This window comes from Eleutherodactylus coqui, chromosome 8 (genome assembly GCF_035609145.1).
Source record: "Eleutherodactylus coqui strain aEleCoq1 chromosome 8, aEleCoq1.hap1, whole genome shotgun sequence".
In the NCBI taxonomy this organism is placed as follows: Eukaryota; Metazoa; Chordata; class Amphibia; order Anura; family Eleutherodactylidae; genus Eleutherodactylus; species Eleutherodactylus coqui.
Genome location: NC_089844.1, coordinates 117,320,885 through 117,343,379, shown reverse-complemented (window position 1 = coordinate 117,343,379; position 22,495 = coordinate 117,320,885). Strand labels below are relative to the sequence as shown.

The 22,495-nt window shown below is 46.8% G+C and overlaps 1 protein-coding gene across 1 annotated transcript in view; it reads left to right on the top strand.

Moving 5' to 3' along the window:
- VWA3A (von Willebrand factor A domain containing 3A) overlaps nt 1-4,082 on the top strand; it is a 74,316-nt gene extending 70,234 nt beyond the window's left edge. The window contains exons 33-34 of the mRNA XM_066576283.1: nt 2,282-2,349; nt 3,334-4,082. Of these exons, the coding sequence (XP_066432380.1) occupies nt 2,282-2,349; nt 3,334-3,371 (106 nt within the window). The 3' untranslated portion in view covers nt 3,372-4,082. The remainder of the gene's footprint in view (nt 1-2,281; nt 2,350-3,333) is intronic.
- Nucleotides 4,083-22,495: the final 18,413 nt, after the last annotated feature.

Sequence of the window (22,495 nt, the reverse complement as noted above, 5' to 3'; positions counted from 1 at the left end):
TAAGTAACTAGGGAAAAAACATATTAATAACAAAGAAAGCCAAGATAATTACTTGTGGCAGACATTAGCGGAGCCTGCGTACTAAAGCTGTAGTTTCCATCATTATTGCTTTAAACATAAGACTAGAAGCATTTTTAGTTTTTTCTCATAGAAACGAGGGAACTCTTTATATTCCTTCCATCTTTATCCCCTCTACCACCTGAAATAACAATGTGTGTCGTTAATGCTATCCTCACCCCTTCTCCATAATCTCGATGATCAAGAATTCTCTGGTTCAGACCTACCATCTAAAGAGCTCCCTTACACGGGCGTTTTGTGCGTTTTTGTCACGTAAATACACAGCGTATTTATGGGTCCAAACTAGACATATTCCCTGCATACTGCTTTTTTTCTTTACAGGTGTGAAGTCTCACCTCTGTGCTGTGAGATTGGCTACCAGCACATGCACAGATAAACTGTTCCTTTTGTGGGCAGGATTGTGCTGCTTACCTGCGAATGCGCCAGTAGCTGACCTCACGGCACAGGCATGAGATTTTGCAGCGGTGCGTGGATAACACCTATTACGTAATTCACGTCAGGGGCAGACTTTGGGGCAAAACATGCAGCTAGCAGAGATTGTCTGACCCACTCACCAGACTGACTACCCTGCCCCCTTTACATATGGCACGGGAAACTTTAAAAGTGAGTTATAGTAAAATAAGTGTTGGAAAGCGAGATCCTACATAATTGCAGCGCTATTATAGGTTTAAATGCCTAAAAACTGTTTCCTTTAAACTTATTTGTATTTTATTCTATTTTTTTTGTATATGTATTTTCAACATAAATGTTCACCATGACGTCTTATAAGAGGCATTCACAATGTCTTTTTTTTTTTTCTTAGACTGCAGTTTTTTCCTGTAACTGAAGCGTTCACAGGGACTCCAGTTACAGGTGAAAACATCCACCTATGGTGACATTCGCTACTGGTAGAACTGATCTGGGTCTGCTAAGCAGCTCTACCATGTCGAGGGGCACACGGTGAGCATGTGATCACCAGGTTTAGTAGAGAGAAGGCACTGCTGCTTCCTCAATTCACAGCACTCCTTAAGCAGTATGTAGACTGCAAAAGAGAATACACAAGCAGCTATAAACCACTTCTGTCTTTTCTTTGTAAATGTTCGGATTTAAAGCCCAGAACCAAGCACCATATATGCAAAGTGCTTGGTTATAATCAGATTAACCTATAGAGCTATGAATGGATTGCTGGGCTGTATTGCAGTACACTGATTTAATCTGGTATTCAATATTTGAGAGATAATCTGGAATCCCACAAATAAAAAGCAGGAGATGGAGCACTTTTTAGATTCCTCTAATTAAAAGATCAAACCAAAGTTATATCCGTATATAATTTATACCTATGTATGTTTTTATCTTCTTGGAGCCTCACAGATAAATTCTGTATTATTTTCAGTGATTGCCCAATGATCTAGAATATTTGATATTCCCCTACCTATCTGATGCCATAAATGATAGATTACAAACAGACATTACTGTACCCTGAGACACCGCTATGGATATGCCTCAGATTTAACCCTTCATATACTTATATATATGTGTGGTTGTTTTCAGATGAGCATATTGTATTACGTCTGTAATATGGATCCGCATTACGGACGTGTTACCCATGACATTACCATCGTTTTCCTCCATATTGTTTTTTTTTTACTTAGAACTGATCCGTATTTGCACAAAAGAAAATAGTAACAATACGGAGAAAGAATCTCTAAAAATGGGTAATGCTGCATTTTTAAAAAAAGGGCCATGAAAAATACGATCATATGAATAGATGCGTAGAGTTCCATTAGCTCTGTATTACAGTCCCCAAGTACAGAGCTAAAATGCAATCATCTGAATCCGCCCTATAATTCAACCTTAGCCGTTAATAAAGCACTGGGATCACTTAGGCCGAATGCACACAGCCAGGTCAGATTCCGATCCGTGCCCCTAAAATGACCTCTTGCTTACCTGTCCAGAGCCTTCCCTCTGCTCTGCAATGTGCCGCACATGCACAGAGCTGGCGCATCAGCGATGACCCGGCAGTGTGAGCCTCTGTGAGGCTGGCACAGAAATGGTACACGCCGCAATCTTGTTACCACACAGATTTTCCGCGATCAAAATTGCGGATGTCTGCATAGGATTTTGTGCACACATGCTATCCTATGGCAGCGTGCAACGGCGGAAATTCAGCGCGGAATCTCGCTGCGGAATATATGATGTCTAATTACATGTTGTTTCTAAGCAGGTTTGGGATATTAGAGAAACAGATGTCGGCCTCCAGAGACGTGTCTGTGGAAGGAAATGATGTTTCAGGTAAGAATCAGATTGGAATTTCCATCGATGCTAAACTGTCTGATACGTGATTCCAGAAAATGCTGACAAGATTGACATACCCCATGAGACTGTAAAGTTCTTTCTCCCTTCCTATGTGCTGCGAGTCACAGTGTGTAGAATGAGTGTTCTACAGAATCCAGGAAATCCTACTGTAAAAGCCCTAAAATAAGCCCTGACTGCATCAAAAAAACAAAGTACATCACCTAACAGCTGCTGTTCACTCCACCACGTATTTCCTGCAGCTCCCTGGCACTTGCTTGTAGATTTCCCCTAGCTCTTCCTGGTCAGAGATTTAAAATCCTCCGCTTTCAGGAAGCGCTGGCTGTGATTGGTTCTCAAACGCCGCGGTTCAGTTAATCAGAGCCAGCACTCAATGAATGAATGGCTGGCTGTGATTAGTTCATCGAGCACTGGCTCAGATCGGCTGAACTGCGGCGCTTGAGAACCAATCACAGCCAGCGCTTCCTGGAGGCGGGGTTTTTCAAACTCCTGACCAGGGAGTGAGGTGAAAACTCCAAGCAAGTCTGCTAGGGACCTGAGGAGAAATGTGGCGGAGTGTGGTGGCTTTTTTTTTTTTTAAAGGCAGCTAGGGCTTATTTTAGTGACAAACTGTAGGATTTTCTACTGTAAAAGTTGCATCAGACCACACGTTTTCATGCAATGCGATGCAACACATAGGAAGGCCCCATAGGGAAACATGAGCTACAAAACATCGCAAATCGCGGCAATATTCAGCAACCTGCGATTTAGATTTTTTTTCCCCTCGCAATGTCGTAGCCTACAAAACATCACTAATGTGAAGGAACCCATTTGGAAGCATGGGCTTCACATACATGAGATTTGTAGTGCTGTAACATCGCAAGAAGTCTGCCTTGTAAACCGGCCTAAAGGCACTATACAAGTGCCCAGTGATTTTAAGAGAGATGTGCAAGACTGATTGTCATTGTTTATTTTATCTAACAGATACCAGAAACGGGATTACTCCAGGAAAGATCACTTAACGAAACAGGCAACATAGAGAAGAAATGGGAATCTTAAAAGTATGCAATTATTATATATGTGTGTTTGTAAATCATATCTGTTTCCTAAAAATGTGTAGCTTGTACTGTATATTCTATGAGTTTTATTTTTGAAAAGTATTAATATAACGTATTAAAGATAAACTTTGATTGAACTCGGAATAAAAAGTTAGAGAAAATGCTTAAAGTCGTTGGTCGAGTTAAACATGTTTTTAAAAACTCAATCTGCCCTATGGCAAAATATACTAAAACAGCTTATACTGCCCTCTACTGGCTCCCTGCAAGACCTGAGATGCAGCTCAGTCTTCCATACCCAGTTTATGTTTACAAGCTGCAGTCATCCTGTGCACAAGACATCACAGGATGCTACAGCCAATCAGAGCTCAGCGTTCAAGCACTGAGATCTATGGTTGGCTGCAGTAGTCTGGGATGTCCCATAAATAGGCTGCTGCAGCCTGTAAACCTTGTGTCATGCGAGAACTGGAGCTACTGTTGTGAGGCATGGCGGGGGGCTGGGAGAGGTGAGTATATGTTGTTTTATGTTTTATGCTGTGGGGGACAGATTTTTATTTTATTTAACTTGGACAACCCCTTTCTTTTACCTAAATAGAGGTAGGTGAGTGGAAGGATCTGTTCTCTTACTCAGGAATGTTTTATATATCTGTATATTAATAAATTATATTTTATGGTCTGGTTTGTGCTTTGCTATCACCTTTGTAAGAAGTCTCATATTTACAATATATTTATAAGTTATGAATCACATTGACCAAGTAATACAGTTTCTTCAACAGAAGGTATTGGGATTGTGTAAATAGAGAGTCCTTCTGTGTATATACTGTACTGTCGTAAACTTCCCTACTATAATTACTCACTGAGGAGCCCTCCCCAATCCTGATCGAATTCTAACAAGCTCATCTTGTCTAAGGATAGGAAGGAGTCATCAAAAAATGACCCAGTGTTTACGTCCTAGTTTTTATGTTAACCGGACTATTTTGCACCAGACAATTTTTTGTTTTTACATTATTACTTTCCAAGAGCCATAAATTTTTAACACATAACCATAGGGGCCTTTTTCTTGCAGGAAGAGTTTTACCTTTTAATGGTACGTGTGCTTCCAGGACCTGAGATCACCTGTGTGGGAGGAGTCAGGGATCACATGACTAGGGGGAGATCAGTGCATGCAGGAGTCTGCTGTGCTGGTTGTGATCCCTACTGGATGAGCTGAAGGGATCAGGACGTAGCAGAGCTGTGTGTGATGTGTGGTGGGGTGAGGATGGATGTATCAGAGCTGTGTGTGTGATGTCTGAGGATCAGGATGGATGTATTAGAGCTGTGTGTGTGGCGTGGGGGGCATCAGGATGGATGTAGCAGAGCTGTGTGTGTGATGTGTGTGGGGGATCAGGATGGATGTAGTAGAGCTGTATGTGTGTTGTGGGGGGATCAAGATGGATGTAGTAGAGCTGTGTGTTTGTGTGGGCCACAGGATGGATGTAGTAGAGCTAGCTGTGTGTAATGTGTAGGGATCAGGCTGGCTGTAGTCACTGGCGTACTGCTAGGGGTCGCAATTGAGACCCAGCCCCTTATCGATCGGGGCTTCCGCCATGCGCTGTTTCACCGCCGCGGCTATGTCCAGGGGTAGCGGTCGGCAGAGCAGGTTCCACAAAACTACTGTGCAGGGAGATAGAGCAGCTAACCGCACAGAGCTCCCTTACAGTGGCCGCCTCATCTGCGCATCAGCCCCTCTCCGCAGCTGCATAGCCCCGCCACCACCAATGAGGACACAAGCCACTTTATCTCATCGTTACCCTGTGATTGGCTGAGACTTCTGGCAATCTGAGCTAGTCCCGCCCACCAGCTGTGGAAGGTATGCACCTCCTGCGGATGTTATAAGAGGTGCCCGGTGAGTGACAGGCGCTCAGTCTGCAGTTGGTAATGAAGGAGGTTGGAAGGGCGCGGGGAGCGGAGGATACAATGTGCAGTTAAGTGTCTGGTGGCGGTGAGGAAGCATTCAGGTAGTGGCTATACTGCACTTGTACCCCCGGGATGGTGCAGCGGTGACAAGTGTCGCCCAGGAGTCCCGGTGCATGGGAGGGGATGCAGTCTATAACATTCTGGCAGACGCATTTCTCCTGCTGATGCACCGCTGCAGGGTAGTTGCTGTGTCTAGTCATCCAGTGCAGGCAGTGACTGGGGAGTGGAGGTGGCAGCTCCGTCACCCTTGTTTGGAGTTACAAGCTAGCCCCTGCTAGGTGAAGATTTTTTTTTTTCTTTACACAGATCTTTTTTTATTGGAATTATACTTTGGAGTACAATTATGTTGTGACTTTTATAGGTGTGATTGTGATATACATAATTTGAAAATTGAGGGGGGGCAGGTGACAAAAAGATTTTCCACACCGGCTACTACCTGTCCTTGCTACGCCACTGTTTGTGGATCAGACAGTAATAGCAAATTTGTAAATTTATATGGTTTGGTGCAAATAATATGTGAACCTTATTCTCTGGGTCAATCTGATTTACAACAATGCCAAATGTATATTTTTACTACTTTGAACAATAAAAATCCTATTTATAAAAAAATAATAATTCTATTTGATCCCTGCTTTCCACAACCCATAACACTTTGATTTTTTCACCAAATAAGCTGCAGGAAGCCTTGTTTGTGTGACAAGCTATACTTTCCATTTGTATCATTTTGGGTTATATGACTTTTTATTGTGTTTTCTGGGCGGATCAATGAATAATCACATTTTTTTTGTACGCTGTTCACATATTTTTATAGCACGGGTCATTCCGAATGCCGCATTATGTGATATGTTTATTTTTTCCAGCATGAAGTGAGTTTGTGAGGGAAAGTGTTTGTTTTTAATAAACCTTATTTAACTTCATTTAACTATTTTTACACATTGCAGTTTCAAGTCTCCTTGAGATGCAAATGATCATTGGGTCCCTAGCATACTACAGTAGTGCAGTGTAATGTACTTTTCATAGCTTCGCAATCTAAGGGCGCCTTCAGATGACCATATATTGGCCGGGTGCCGAGATACGGCGTCCCTCTCTGCAGGGGAAGGAGGCTGGAAGAGCCAGGAGCAGTGCACTGAGCTCTCGCCCCCTCTCCGCCCCTCGCCACTATTTGTAATGGGAGGGGGCGGAGCTAAGTTTCAGCCAGCTTCCCCTGCAGAGAGGGATGCCATATATCGGCACCCGGCTGATATACGGTCGACTGAATGCGCCCTGATGATGTGATAGGCTGGCATGCCTGGCAGATCCAGAGGCTTTGATCAGGCCTCTGGCTGCTATGGCAATCCATTCGCACCCTGCCATCATATTGAGGGGTACGGGTGGATGACAGTGGGAGCCCCTCCGCCTGTCATCCACTTACATGCCACAATGGTTATTCATCAGAGCAAGTAAGGGTTAAATGTTAGGGAATAGAGGTCCCTCTGCTTCTGGACGTTAGAACAGTCACCAAGCTGTCAGTAGACAGCCTAGCCTTGGCTCTTGCAGACACGGCAATATTCTGCTAGCTTTAGACTAGGCCACCATGTTTTTATAGGCCCCCATAGTGACCTTGTATGGCTGGTAACTAAGGGGTTAAACATATATTTTTTTCAGTTTTCACACTGACCACTAAGCCTAGTAATAATCTGACACTTCCTGTTCTGTAGAGAAAACCTTTCAGCAGTCATCTCATTATAATCACAGGCTAGATTATAATGAAATATATAACATCTATAGATAATACAGGATAATGCCTTTCACAATAGGTGACAGTCACAGCTCACCTCCTTCCCCTCCCTGCACAAAGACCTCTGTAGAGGTCACAGAGCATGCCCACAATAGAAGGCAGTGAGTCCCTCCACTCTATAGTGCCTATGCTCTACAGAATAGGAATTCTCAGACTATTAATAGGTTTAAATTGCCAGAATGAAAATTGCAAGATATTAAAGGTTTTTTTCAGGCCAAATACTCTTGATGATCTGTCCTCGGGATAGGTCAACTATTGTAAATTGGCTGGGGTCCACCACTGACCCATCAGCTAATAGGGCACCTGCTGTCAGCGCCACAACACATGGGTACGAAGCAAAAGGAGTTATCTCCCAGCCCAGTGTAGTGTGTGGTGCTGGAAATTGAGAGCTGTACCTGCAATTACTAGTGCTCGCCACTACACAGTGGTTGGCGCTAACTGCTTCCTCTCCATACTCCTGTGGGTTGTGGTGCTAACAGTGGGTGCTTGATCAGCTGTTTGGCCAAAGTCTCTGGCGGACAGGTCATCAACTATATTTGATTAGAAAACCCCTTTAAGATCTTTTTATTAACCCCTTAGTGCCGGCCTTATAGTGTTTTTACGTCCTGCTGTTACAGGACGTGTATGAAGGGAGATAGCTCTGCTATCTCCCTCCATACAGTGCGGGCATCTGCTGTTTATTACAGCTGACACCCGCGGGCAATAGCCGCAATCGGACGGTCGTGGCTATTAACCCTTTAAACGCCTGTCAATTCTGACAGCGGCATTTAAATCCCCCGATTTAGACTGCCTGTCAAAAAACAGTATGACGTAATGCTATAGCATTACGTCATACTGCAGGAGCCATCAAAGCATCGCTGGTTGTGGTCCTTTAGGACAACAGGTCATGTTTTCAGGATATCCTATGGTAAGATCACCTGTGGGAATGTCTGAGGCACCGACAATAATTACATCACCTGCACAACACTGAGGAAATCCTGAAAACATGACCTGGTTGGACACAGAAAATAATTTAAATAATTAAATATCTTAAAAATAAAATACAAGTAGTACAGCAAAAAAAAAATAAATATATATATATATAAAAGTTTGGCATCATCGAATCATACTGACCCATAGAATAAAGTTATCAGGTCATTTTGTTGCAGTTTGTGCGCCGTAGGAACAGGACGCACCGAAAGATAGTGGAATGTCGTTTTTTTCCCATTTCTCTCCACTTAGAATTTTTTCAAAGTTTATCAGTACATTATACGGTACATTAAATAGTACCATTGAAAAATACAACTCGTGCCGCAAAAAACAAGCCGTCATACAGCGACGTTGATGGATAAAGGAGCTACGATTTTTTAAAAGGGAGAAGGAAATAACACAAATGGAAAAAAGCAAAAAAGCTCCGTCACTAAGGGGTTAAATATACATAGTGGCAACGAAAAATAAAATAAAAATGCTTTAAAAAATCTGTTTTAGGGTGGCTTCAGACGACCGTATATCGGCCGGGTATTCCTGCCGGCCGATATACGGCATCTCTCTCTGCAGGGGGAGGAGGCTGGAAAAGCCAGGAGCAGTGCTCTGAGCTCCCGCCCCCTCTCTGCCTCCTCCCCACCCCCTCTCCACCCCTCTGCTCTATTTGCAATGGAAAGAGGTGGGGATAAGTTCTAACTTAGCCGGGAAGGGAGGCAGACCTGCAACGTCCAGGACAGGTGAGTTTTAATTATGGTACGGGTGTTCCGCGGATCCGGGCGGCTTTCATAGGCTTCAATAGAAGCCTGCGGGAGCCGTCACCGCGGGAGACCCGCACTAAAATGGAGCATGTCCAGATTTTTTCCCGCACACGGATCCGCGACTTAAGGGAAAAATGACATCCGTAGGTATTTAACTACCTGCGGGTGTCCAATGCATCCCTATGGGGCGCGGATCCGCGTGCGGAAAATCGCTGCGGATTTTAACCCCGTGGACATGAGGCCTTAAAATGAGATTGAATGTGGGACGTTGAAACATACTCAGCATCCAACAGGATTTTGGTCGTCTTTGAAGCGTATAGTCCATCAATTCCAAGAGTCTGAAAAGAGCGTCAAATGCCGAATTTACGGGCCTACAAGACAAAAACTGAAAATCATGTCATTGAATACATTGGCAGATAAGGGCAATATAGAAATGTATTGAAAGCAAAGCATTAAAGAAGGATACATTGTGTACTTACTTTGACTTAGTGTTCACAAATGGTTAATGCAGGCCTCAAGTGTAGTTCAAGGAGCTTGCTGATGAATTCTAGCTTGATTGAAGGTCCAAAATGTCTTCTAGTATCCAAAAGTTGAAGATGCTGCTTCCAAAGATACTGCAGAAGTATCCATGGTTCCACAAAAGTGCATCAACCATGTCATGGCTCATGCGATACGCAATTACAAGCGCCCATAGCTTTGTGCATCCACAACATTTCACAACATTGCAGTAAGAGCACTTCTTTGTCAAGTGCTTTTTACTGCATATAACATTGCAAAATGTGTGAATATTGCACAAGAAAACCCAGAAGTTATAAATGTCCTTCTTACCTTAGTCCCAATGCAGACGTACAGGCCTGGAATGGACAATGGTTTCACGCTGCAGGTGAAGAGATGCCCGGGTCACGCAAGTTGCAAGCAGAGAGATCGTCTTCATCAGCTGACCTTTTCCTGCAGTAGCTACAAAGCAACTTTGTATAAGTTAGTAGTATTAAATGCAATCTCAGAATCAAGCCTTTTAAGCTTTCTGATACATGATGATTGCATATAGTCTACGTTTAAAGCTTTTGAAATGTGACAGAATGTGGGACGTTGAAACATACTCACCATCCAACAGCATTTTGGTCTTCTTTCAAGCGTATCGTCCATCAATTCCAAGAGTCAGTAAAGAGCGTCAAATGCCGAATTTTCGGGCCTACAAGACAAAAACAGAAAATCATGTCATTGAATACATTGGAAGATTAGAACATTATAGAAATGCATTGAAAGCAAAGCATTAAAGAAGGATACATTGTGTACTTACTTTGACTTAGTGTTCACAAATGATGAATGCAGGCCTCAAATGTTCTTCAAGGAGCTTGCTGCTGAATTCTAGCTTGTTTGAAGGTCCAAAATGTCTTCTTGTATCCAAAAGTTGAAGATGCTGCTTCGAAAGATACTGCAGAACCATTCCATGGTTCCACAAAAGTGCATCAACCATGTCATGGCTCATGCTACACGCAATAACAAACGCCCATAGCTTTGTGCATCCACAACATTTCACAACATTGCAGTAAGAGCACTTCTTTGTCAAGTGCTTTTTACTGCATATAACATTGCAAAATGTGTGAACTTTGCACAAGAAAACCCAGAAGTTATAAATGTCCTTCTTACCTTAGTCCCAATGCAGACGTACAGGCCTGGAATGGACAATGGTTTCTGGCTGCAGGTGAAGAGATGCCCGGGGCACGCAAGTTGCAAGCAGAGAGATCGTCTTCATCAGCTGACCTTTTCCTTGCAGTAGCTAGAAAGCAACTTTGTATAAGTTAGTAGTATTAAATGCAATCTCAGAATCAAGCCTTTTAAGCTTTCTGATACTTGATGATTGCATATACAGATAGTCCCCTACTTGCGAACATTCGACTTACGAATTTTGCAAGATGCGAACAATCTGTTCTGCACAGTATGATGTAATGCTATGGCATTACATCATACTGTGCAGGGAGCGGAGAGGCTTCTATCAAGCCTGATAGAAGCCTGTCCGGTCACATCGCGGGACACTGTGCGGTTGCTAGGCAGCCAGGAGCCTTCTGAAAGGCCCTAGCGCTGTCTATGCAGAGCGCCTATCAAGCCGTGCACTTGATGGGCACTCTGCATAGGAAGCCCTGGGGCCTTTCAGGAGTTCCCCGGCTGCCTAGCAACCGCACAGCATCCCGCGATCTCATCGTGGGACGCTGTACAGACCCCTGAACATCGGGTGCAGGCTGTTTCTTACAGCGGGCACCCGGCGGTAGCAGTTCCGACGAGCCGCGCTGCTCGGCAGAACTGTTAACACTTTAAATACCGCTGTCAGAGCAGTATTTAAAGTGTTAACTGTTCCGACAAGCGGCGTGGCTCGTCGGAACTTCTACCGCCGGGTGCCCGCTGTAAGAACAGCCGGCACCCGACGTTGTATGGAGCGGGATCCACCCGCGATCCCGCTCCATACTACCATTTGTTCGGACTTGCGAACAGGCTCCTGGAACGGAACCAGTTCGCAAGTAGGGGACTAACTGTAGTCTACGTTTAAAGCTTTGAAATGTGACAGAATGTGGGACGTTGAAACATACTCACCATCCAACAGCATTTTGGTCTTCTTTCAATCGTATCGTCCATCAATTCCAAGAGTCAGAAAAGAGCGTCACATGCCGGATTTTCCACCCCTACAAGACAAAAACTGAAAATCATGTCATTGAATACATTGGGAGATAAGGGCATTATAGAAATGTATTGAAAACAAAGCATTAAAGAAGGATACATTGTGTACTTACTTTGACTTAGTGTTCACAAATGATGAATGCAGGCCTCAAGTGTAGTTCAAGGAGCTTGCTGATGAATTCTAGCTTGATTGAAGGTCCAAAATGTCTTCTTGTAGCCAAAAGTTGAAGATGCTCCTTCGAAAGATACTGCAGAACCATTCCATGGTTCCACAAAAGTGCATCAACCACGCCATGGCTCATGCTACACGCAATAACAAACGCCCATAGCTTTGTGTATCCACAACATTTCACAACATTGCAGTAAGAGCACTTCTTTGTCAGGTGCTTTTTACTGCATATAACATTGCAAAATGTGTGAAGATTGCACAAGAAAACCCAGAAGTTATAAATGTCCTTCTTACCTTAGTCTCAATGCAGACGTACAGGCCCGGAATGGACAATGGTTTCACGCTGCAGGTGAAGAGATGCCCGGGTCACGCAAATTGCAAGCAGAGAGATCGTCTTCATCAGCTGACCTTTTCCTTGCAGTAGCTAGAAAGCAACTTTGTATAAGTTAGTAGTATTAAATGCAATCTCAGTATTAAGCCTTTTAAGCTTTCTGATACATGATGATTGCATATAGTCTATGTTTAAAGGTTTAAAATGTGACAGAATGTGGGACGATGAAACATACTCACCATCCAACAGGATTTTGCTCTTCTTTCACTCGTATCGTCCATCAATTCCAAGAGTCAGTAAAGAGCGTCAAATGCCGAATTTTCAACCCTACAAGACAAAAACAGAAAATCATGTCAGTGAATACATTGGCAGATAAGGGCATTATAGAAATGTATTGAAAGCAAAGCATTAAAGAAGGATACATTGTGTACTTACTTTGACTTAGTGTTCACAAATGGTTAATGCAGGCCTCAAATGTACTTCAAGGAGCTTTCTGATGAATTCTAGCTTGATTGAAGGTCCAAAATGTCTTCTAGTATCCAAAAGTTGAAGATGCTGCTTCGAAAGATACTGCAGAAGTATCCATGGTTCCACAAAAGAGCATCAACCATGTCATGGCTCATGCTACACGCAATAACAAACGCCCATAGCTTTGTGCATCCACAACATTTCACAACATTGCAGTAAGAGCACTTCTTTGTCAAGTCCTTTTTACTGCATATAACATTGCAAAATGTGTGAACATTGCACAAGAAAACCCAAAAGTTAAAAATGTCCTTCTTACCTTAGTCCTAATGCAGACGTACAGGCCTGGAATGGACAATGGTTTCAGGTGAAGAGATGCCCGGGTCACGTAAGTTGCAAGCAGAGAGATCGTCTTCATCCGCTGACCTTTTCCTTGCAGTAGCTAGAAAGCAACTTTGTATAAGTTAGTACCGTATATACCGGCGTATAAGGCGACGGGGCGTATAAGACGACCCCCCAACTGTCACCTTATACGCCGGTATTCAGTGGAGAAAAAAAAAAAAATTTTATTACTCACCTCCCACGGCGTTCTGTCGCGCTCCGGCAGGATGTCGCTCGCTCCGGCAGGCTGTCGCTCGCTCCTCGTCCCCGCCGCAGCATAGCTTTCTGAATGTGGGGCTTGAAATCCCCGCTTCCAGAAAGCTAATACACACGCCGGCAGCCATGACATCATTGAATGGCTGTGATTGGCTAAAGCACACGTGGCTTCAGCCAATCACACTATTCAATGACATCATTGAATGGGTGTGATTGCTAACACGTGCGCCTTCAGCCAATCACAGCCATTCAATGATGTCATTGAATAGTGTGATTGGCTGAAGCCACGTGTGCTTTAGCCAATCACAGCCATTCAATGCTGTCATGGCTGCCGGCGTGTGTATTAGCTTTCTGGAAGCGGGGATTTCAAGCCCCGCATTCAGAAAGCTATGCTGCGGCGGGGACGAGGAGCGAGCGACAGCCTGCCGGAGCCAGCGACATCCTGCCGGAGCGCGACAGAACGCCGTGGGAGGTGAGTAATAAAATTTTTTTTTTTTACACTTTTTTTTTTTTGTATTACCGGCGCATAAGACGACCCCCGACTGCAGAGCAGATTTTTCGGGGTTCAAAAGTCGTCTTATACGCCGGTATATACGGTAGTATTAAATGCAATCTCAGAATCAAGCCTTTTAAGCTTGGCATTACATCATACTGTGCAGGGACCGGGCAGGCTTCTATCAAGCCTGATAGAAGCCTGTCCGGTCACATCGCGGTTGCTGGGCAGCCAGGAGCCTTCTGAAAGGCCCTAGGGCTGTCTATGCAGAGCGCCTATCAAGCCGTGCACTTGATGGGCACTCTGCATAGGCAGCCCTGGGGCCTTTCAGGAGTTCCCCGGCTGCCTAGCAACCACACAGCGTCCCGCGATCTCATCGTGGGACGCTGTACAGACCCCTGAACATCAGGTGCCGGCTGTTTCTTACAGCGGGCACCCGGCGGTAGCAGTTCCGACGAGCCGCGCTGCTCGGCAGAACTGTTAACACTTTAAATACCGCTGTCAGTGGGTTGGGTCAGTGGACTCATTGAGTGCTTTTGTATAAGCAGCATCAATTAAATTAGCAGGATAACCTTTTTGTTTAAAACGATCTTTTAAAACCTGTGCTTGGGAAGAATACATTTCTATTGACGAACAATTTCTACAAATTCTTTTAAATTGTCCGTCAGGGATGTTTATCTTCCATTCCTTCTTGTGGCAGCTCGAAAAATTTAAAAAGCTATTACAATCAGTTTTTTTTAAATGAGTACTGGTTTCTATGTGACCCTTATCTGAGGATGTCACTAAGTCCAGAAATATCACCTCGGTCTTACTCAGATTGTGTTCGAATTTAAGGTTAAAAGGATTATTATTTATCCCCAAAACAAATTTTTTAAGATCTTCCATTTCACCTTCCCAAATAAATAAGATGTCATCTATAAAGCGTCTAAAAAATACAATTCTTGGGTCTTTAAAAATAATCCGTTCAAAATATCCCTTTTGGGGATAAATAATAACCGCCGGTCCTTTCCCAGGGATGCACTGCGGTTTTCTCCCATGGTGCACCGCGGGTCTTCTCCCATGGTGCACCATGGGCTCTGTGCGTTCCATTGCCGATTCCAGCCTCCTGATTGGCTGGAATCGGCACACGTGATGGGGCGGAACTACGCGATAACGCGTAGAAGGGGGCGGAGCCAAAACGACGCTCTTGTCCGGACCGTCCAGAAGGGAGAAGACCCTTCTGCGCAAGCGCGTCTAAAAAAGCAAGAAGACCCCGAAATTAGACGGAGCCATGGAGACGGGGACGCCAGCAACGGAGCAGGTAAGTGAATAACTTCTGTATGGCTCATATTTAATGCACGATGTATATTACAAAGTGCATTAATATGGCCATACAGAAGTGTATAACCCCACTTGCTTTCGTGAGACAACCCCTTTAAGGCGTAGCACTGCCCTTTGGCAACTTGACTGCTTCTTCGCTGTGAATTCCACTAGCTCAGTGATACGCACCTACGTCTCACTACAGGCGTGCGCAAAATTGTTTCCTGGCTCTGCTGTGCGTTCCGAAAGCGAAGTCAGCCTCCAACCACAGGCCAATAAGTCGCACATTTAATTACAACGTTCTGTTTCTGCTCTACTCGTAATACACCATGCTGAGGGGTAGGGGTAGGCCTAGAGTACGTGGACGCGGGCGAGGACGCGGAGGCCCAAGTCAGGGTGTGGGCACAGGCCGAGCTCCTGATCCAGGTGTATCGCAGCCGACTGCTGCGGGATTAGGAGAGAGGCAAGTTTCAGGTGTCCCCAGATTCATCTCACAATTAATGGGTCCACGCGGTAGATCTTTAATAGAAAATGAGCAGTGTGAGCAGGTCCTGTCGTGGATGGCAGAAAGTGCATCCAGCAATCTATCGACCACCCAGACTTCTACGCCGTCCACTGCTGCAACTCTGAATCCTCTGGCTGCTCCTCCTCCTTCCTCCCAGCCTCCTCACTCCATTACAATGACACATTCTGAGGAGCAGGCAGACTCCCAGGAACTGTTCTCGGGCCCCTGCCCAGAATGGGCAGCAATGGTTCCTCTCCCGCCGGAGGAGTTTGTTGTGACCGATGCCCAACCTTTGGAAGGGTCCGGGGGATGAGGCTGGGGACTTCCGGAAACTGTCTCAAGAGCTTTCAGTGGGTGAGGAGGACGATGATGATGAGACACAGTTGTCTATCACTCAGGTAGTAGTAATTGCAATAAGTCCGAGGGAGGAGCGCACAGAGGATTCGGAGGAAGAGCAGCTGGACGATGAGGTGACTGACCCCACCTGGTTTGCTAAGCCTACTGAGGACAGGTCTTCAGAGGGGGAGGCAAGTGCAGCAGCAGGGCAGGTTGGAAGAGGCAGTGCGGTGGCCAGGGGTAGAGGCAGGGCCAGACCGAATAATCCACCAACTGTTTCCCAAAGCGCCCCCTCGCGCCATGCCACCCTGCAGAGGCCGAGGTGCTCAAAGGTCTGGCAGTTTTTCACTGAGAGTGCAGATGACCGACGAACTGTGGTGTGCAACGTTTGTCACGCCAAGATCAGCCGGGGAGCCACCACCACCAGCATGCGCAGGCATATGATGGCCAAGCCCCCCACAAGGTGGGACGAAGGCCGTTCACCGCCTCCGGTTTGCACCACTGCCTCTCCCCCTGTGCCCCAACCTGCCACTGAGATCCAACCCCCCTCTCAGGACACAGGCACAACCGTCTCCCGGCCTGCACCCACACCCTCACCTCCGCTGTCCTCGGCCCCATCCAGCAATGTCTCTCAGCGCACCGTCCAGCCGTCGCTAGCGCAACTGTTTGAGCGCATGCGCAAGTACTCCGCCACGCACCCGCACGCTCAAGCGTTAAACGTGCACATAGCCAAATTGATCAGCCTGGAGATGCTGCCGTATAGGGTTGTGGAAACGGAGGCTTTCAAAAACATGATGGCGGCGGCAGCCCCGCGCTACTCGGTTCCCAGTTGCCACTACTTTTTCCGATGTGCCGTCCCAGCCCTGCACGACCACGTCTCCCGCAACATTGTACGCGCCCTCACCAACGCGGTTACTGCCAAGGTCCACTTAACAACAGACACGTGGACAAGCACAGGCGGGCAGGGCCACTATATCTCCCTGACAGCACATTGGGTGAATTTAGTGGAGGCTGGGACCGAGTCAGAGCCTTGGACCACTCACGTCCTACCCACCCCCAGAATTGCGGGCCCCAGCTCGGTGCTGGTATCTGCGGCGGTGTATGCTTCCTCCACTAAACCACCCTCCTCCTCCTCCTATGCAACCTCTGTCTCGCAATCAAGATGTGTCAGCAGCAGCACGTCGCCACCAGTCGGTGTCGCGCGGGGTGGCAGCACAGCGGTGGGCAAGCGCCAGCAGGCCGTGCTGAAACTACTCAGCTTAGGAGAGAAGAGGCACACGGCCCACGAACTGCTGCAGGGTCTGACAGAGCAGACCGACCGCTGGCTTTCGCCGCTGAGCCTCCAAACGGGCATGGTCGTGTGTGACAACGGGCGTAACCTGGTGGCGGCTCTACGGCTCGGCAGCCTCACGCACGTGCCATGCCTGGCCCACGTCTTTAATTTGGTGGTTCAGCGCTTTCTGAAAAGCTACCCACGCTTGTCAGACCTGCTCGGAAAGGTGCGCCGGCTCAGCGCACATTTCCGCAAGTCCAAGACGGACGCTGCCACCCTGCGGACCCTGCAACATCGGTTTAATCTGCCAGTGCACCGACTGCTGTGCGACGTGCCCACACGGTGGAACTGTACGCTCCACATGTTGGCCAGGCTCTATGAGCATTTTAGAGCTATAGTGGAATACCAACTCCAACATGGGCGGCGTAGTGGGCGGGCATGGTTGGCAGACATCTGCCAGGTCCTTGGAAACTTTGAGGAGTCTACCCAGATGGTGAGCGGCGATGCTGCAATCATTAGCGTCACCATTCCTCCGCTATGCCTCTTGAGAAGTTCCCTGCAAAGCATAAAGGCAGACGCTTTGCGCTCGGAAACGGAGGCGGGGGAAGACAGTATGTCGCTGGATAGTCAGAGCACCCTCATGTCTATATCTCAGCGCGTTGAGGAGGAGGAGGAGGAGGAGGGGGAGGAGCATGAGGAGGAGGGGGAAGAGACAGCTTGGCCCACTGCTGAGGGTACCCATGCTGCTTGCCTGTCATCCTTTCAGCGTGTATGGCCTGAGGAGGAGGAGGAGGAGGGGGAGGATCCTGAAAGTGATCTTCCTAGTGAGGACAGCCATGTGTTGCGTACAGGTACCCTGGCACACATGGTGGACTTCATGTTAGGATGCCTTTCTCGTGACCCTCGCGTTACACGCATTCTGGCCACTACGGATTACTGGGTGTACACACTGCTCGACCCACGGTATAAGGAGAACCTTTCCCCTCTCATACCCAAAGAGGAAATGGGTTCGAGAGTGATGCTATACCACAGGACCCTGGCGGACAAACTGATGGTAAAATTCCCATCCGACAGCGCTAGTGGCAGAAGGCGCAGTTCCAAGGGCCATGTAGCAGGGGAGGCGCGGAGATCAGGCAGAATGTACAGCGCAGGCAGGGGAACACTCTCCAAGGCCTTTGCCAGCTTTATGGCTCCCCAGCAAGACTGTGTCACTGCTCCCCAGTCAAGGCTGAGTCGGCGGGAGCACTGTAAAAGGATGGTGAGGGAGTACGTAGCCGATCGCACGACCGTCCTCCGTGACGCCTCTGCCCCCTACAACTACTGGATGTCGAAGCTGGACACGTGGCCTGAACTCGCGCTGTATGCCCTGGAGGTGCTTGCTTGTCCTGCGGCTAGCGTCTTGTGAGAGAGGGTGTTTAGTGCGGCTGGGGGAATCATCACAGATAAGCGTACCCGCCTGTCAACCGACAGTGCCGACAGGCTTACACTCATCAAGATGAACAAAGCCTGGATTCCCCAGACTTCTCTTCTCCACCAGCGGACAGCAGCGGTACCTAAACAATACGTAGGCTGCACCCGCGGATGGAAGCATCGTTCTCTATCACCATCAAAAACGGGGACCTTTTAGCTTCATCAATCTGTGTATTATATTCATCCTCCTCCTCCTGCTCCTCCTCCTGAAACCTCACGTAATCACGCCGAACGGGCAATTTTTCTTAGGCCCACAAGGCTCAGTCATATTACTTTAGTAAACAATGTTTATACGTTTCAATTCTCATTAAAGCGTTGAAAATTGCACCTGAACCCATTTTTATTTTAACTGGGCTGCCTACAGGCCTAGTTACAAATTAAGCCACATTAACCAAAGCGATTAATGGGTTTCACCTGCCCTCTTGGTTGGGCATGGGCAATTTTTCTGAGGTACATTAGTACTGTTGGTACACCAATTTTTTTGGGCCCTCGCCTACAGTGTAATCCTAGTAATTTTTATGGGCTTCGCCTGCACTCATGGTACAGCAAGGTGTGTGGGGTTGGCCTACACTTTTGCTACATAAACATATTACCAGTCTGACTGGGGCATGCACTGTGGGCCGAAGCACACCTGTATTGTATGTGACGTTAGCTCTGCTGAGCAGGGCACTGCAATGGGATATATTTATGTACCGCCGGTGGGTTCCAGGGAGCCACCCAAGCTGTGGGTCCACAGGGACTTCACATTAGGGATTTGTACCTGCCAGTGTCTATGTATTAAAAACCCCGGTCAGACTGGGGCATGCAGTGTGGGCCGAAGACCACCTGCATTTAATCTGACGTTACCTCAGCTGTGATGGGCAATGCAATGGGATATATTTATGTACCGCTGGTGGCTTCCTGGGACCCACCCATGCTGTCGGTCCACACAGAGTTGTAACTGCATGTGTCCACTTCTAAAGAACCCCAGTCTGACTGGGCATGCAGTGTGTGCCGAAGCCCACCTGCATTAAACCTGACGTTACCTCAGCTGTGATGGGCACTGCAATGGGATTTATTTATGTACCGCCGGTGGCTTCCTGGCACCCACCCATACTGTGGGTCCACAGGGACTTCCCAATAGGGAGTTGTACCTGCCTGTGTCTACTTATAAAAAACCCCAGTGTGACTGAGGCATGCAGTGTGGGCCGAAGCCCACCTGCATTTAATCTGACGTTAGCTCTGCTGTCCAGGGCACTGCAATGGGATACATTTATGTACAGCCGGTGGGTTCCAGGGAGCCACCCATGCTGTGGGTGCACACGGAATTCCCATTGCGGAGTTGTACCTGCCTGTGACTATATATAAAAAAACGCGGTCTGACTGGGGCATGCAGACACCTTGACAGAATGAATAGTGTGTGGCACATAGGTTCCCCATTGCTATGCCCACGTATGCAGCTCCTGATGGCGGTGGCACAGGATTGGATTTCTCATTGCTTCTGTACAGCATTGTGGGCTATCGCCCTGCCCCTTTTAAAGAGGGTCGCTGCCTGGCCGTGCCAACCCTCTGCAGTGTGTGCCTGCGGTTCCTCCTCATGGCAGACGCACTTATAAATAGACATGAGGGTGGTGTGGCTATGAGGCCAGCATGTGGCATGAGTGCAGCTGAAGGCTGCGCAGGGACACTTTGGTGTGCGCTGTGGACACTGGGTCGTGCGCAGGGGGGGGGGGGGGTTGGGCAGCATGTAACCCAGGAGAAGTGGCAGCGGAGTGTCATGCAGGCAGTGATTGTGCTTTGTTGGAGGTAGTGTGGTGCTTAGCTAAGTTATACCTTGCTAATGAGGGTTTTTCAGAAGTAAAAATTGTTGGGAGGGGGGGGCCCACTCTTGCCGCTATTGTGGCTTAATAGTGGGACCTGAGAACTTGAGATGCAGCCCAACATGTAGTCCCTCGCCTGCTCTATCCGTTTCTGTGTCGTTCCCATCACTTTCTTGAATTGCCCAGATTTTCACAAATGAAAACCTTAGCGAGCATCGGCGATATACAAAAATGCTCGGGTCGCCCATTGACTTCAATGGGGTTCGTTACTCGAAACGAACCCTCGAGCATCGCGAAAAGTTCGTCTCGAGTATCGAGCACCCGAGCATTTTGGTGCTCGCTCATCTCTAATCGTCTTCATCAGCTGACCTTTTCCTTGCAGTAGCTAGAAAGCAACTTTGTATAAGTTAGTAGTATTAAATGCAATCTCAGAATCAAGCCTTTTAAGCTTTCTGATACATGATGATTGCATATAGTCTATGTTTAAAGCTTTGAAATGTGACAGAATGTGGGACCTTGAAACATACTCACCGTCCAACAGGATATTGGTCTTCTTTCAAGCGTATCGTCCATCTATTCCAAAAGTCAGAAAAGAGCGTCAAATGCCGAATTTTCAACCCTACAAGACAAAAACAGAAAATCATGTCATTGAGTACATTGGCAGATAAGGGCATTATAGAAATGTATTGAAAACAAAGCATTAAAGAAGGATACATTGTGTACTTACTTTGACTTAGTGTTCACAAATGGTTAATGCAGGCCTCAAATGTATTTCAAGGAGCTTGCTGCTGAATTCTAGCTTGATTGAAAGTCCAAAATGTCTTCTAGTATCTGTTCTGCCCCACATAAACCGAAGCTACATAACATCCCATTCTAGGTGTTTAGGGGTTACAGCACCATCTAGCTGTGTTGCAAATGTATTACAACTTGTTTTTCTACCATAAAGACTGATGTATTATGGGTAGTTTGCAAGGCATTGTGGGAAGAAGGAACTTCCAGCCAGAGACAGACTTATCTTTGCTCCCTCCTCTTCAAAATCCACCATCTTTGTAAAAGCATATCTGGTAAGAAAACTACCCTTGTTTCAGAGACAGTATGTTATGCAGAGCTGTTCAGTAGCCAGTTGTGTTGTTACTCAGGGAGTTATAACTGTTTAGTTAGCCATGCAGCACTATGTGTAGCAGCCATTTTGCCATGTACCTCCATGTTAATGTTATGTAATGTTTCCTATGCATCATACTTATGCAAACTATCTGTATTCTTATAGTTTTACCAATCAATCAATCCACGCATTATCACAAGCCTCGATCGTATTGAATGCACGCTTGTATGCTACGATCTGTTAACCAATAAACCTGTCAGATTAAGAAGAACAGTTTGTTTATTTGGAAGACAGAAAAGGTTAAGCTGAATGTCGGACTGCACACTGTGTGAACGTGTAAGAAGACAGAACAGTAAAACAGATACTAGTCACCAGCGATAGTGGATCAGACTAGACGGAGCCACGCGTACAAGATTGCAGCGGCCATCATTTATTCACAAGAAACACGAGTGCAGCCCCAAGTAAACGCAGCACGATCTAAGCCAAGCTGAAGTCTGTTCCTCCCTGGACTGAGTCTGCACAGAGACATTAAGCAGCCAGCAAACAGGCACACAATGTCTACTAGCCAGACATCCTCCTACAAGACCAGGTCACGAGCAAGCTGCTCTAGCAGGTCTTCAATAAGAGAAATGGCTGGTCTCGCCCGCGCAGAAGCTGAGGCAGCAAAAGTAAGGTCCACCTTTGCAGCACAAGAGACGCAACTGAAGCTAAAGCAAGCAGATCAAGAAAAAGAGAGAGTCTGCCTGCAGGTGTCACTGGAAAAACTCACCACAGAGAGAGAAGCGGCAGCCGCATTAGCCAAGGCAGAGTTCTAGAAGCCGCAGAGTTCCCCGAATTAGAGAAACACAGCCAGGTACTCGGGTTAGGCCTAGACCAAGAAGATCCAGCACAGCGCGTCTCAGAATATGCCCATCGGCATCCCAAGGCAGAAGACGGCTACGATCCAGTATATCAAACAGAGCGTCAAAGAACCCACTTCGAGACACAGTACCTCAAACAGGATGGTATGCGACAAAGCAGTGTTGACCACGACTACCACCCTACAAAAAGGAAGCTACAACCCTCTCCCCGGCTTAAAGAGACAGCTTTCGCATCAGAGTGGTATTTAACAGACTGCCCTAAGCC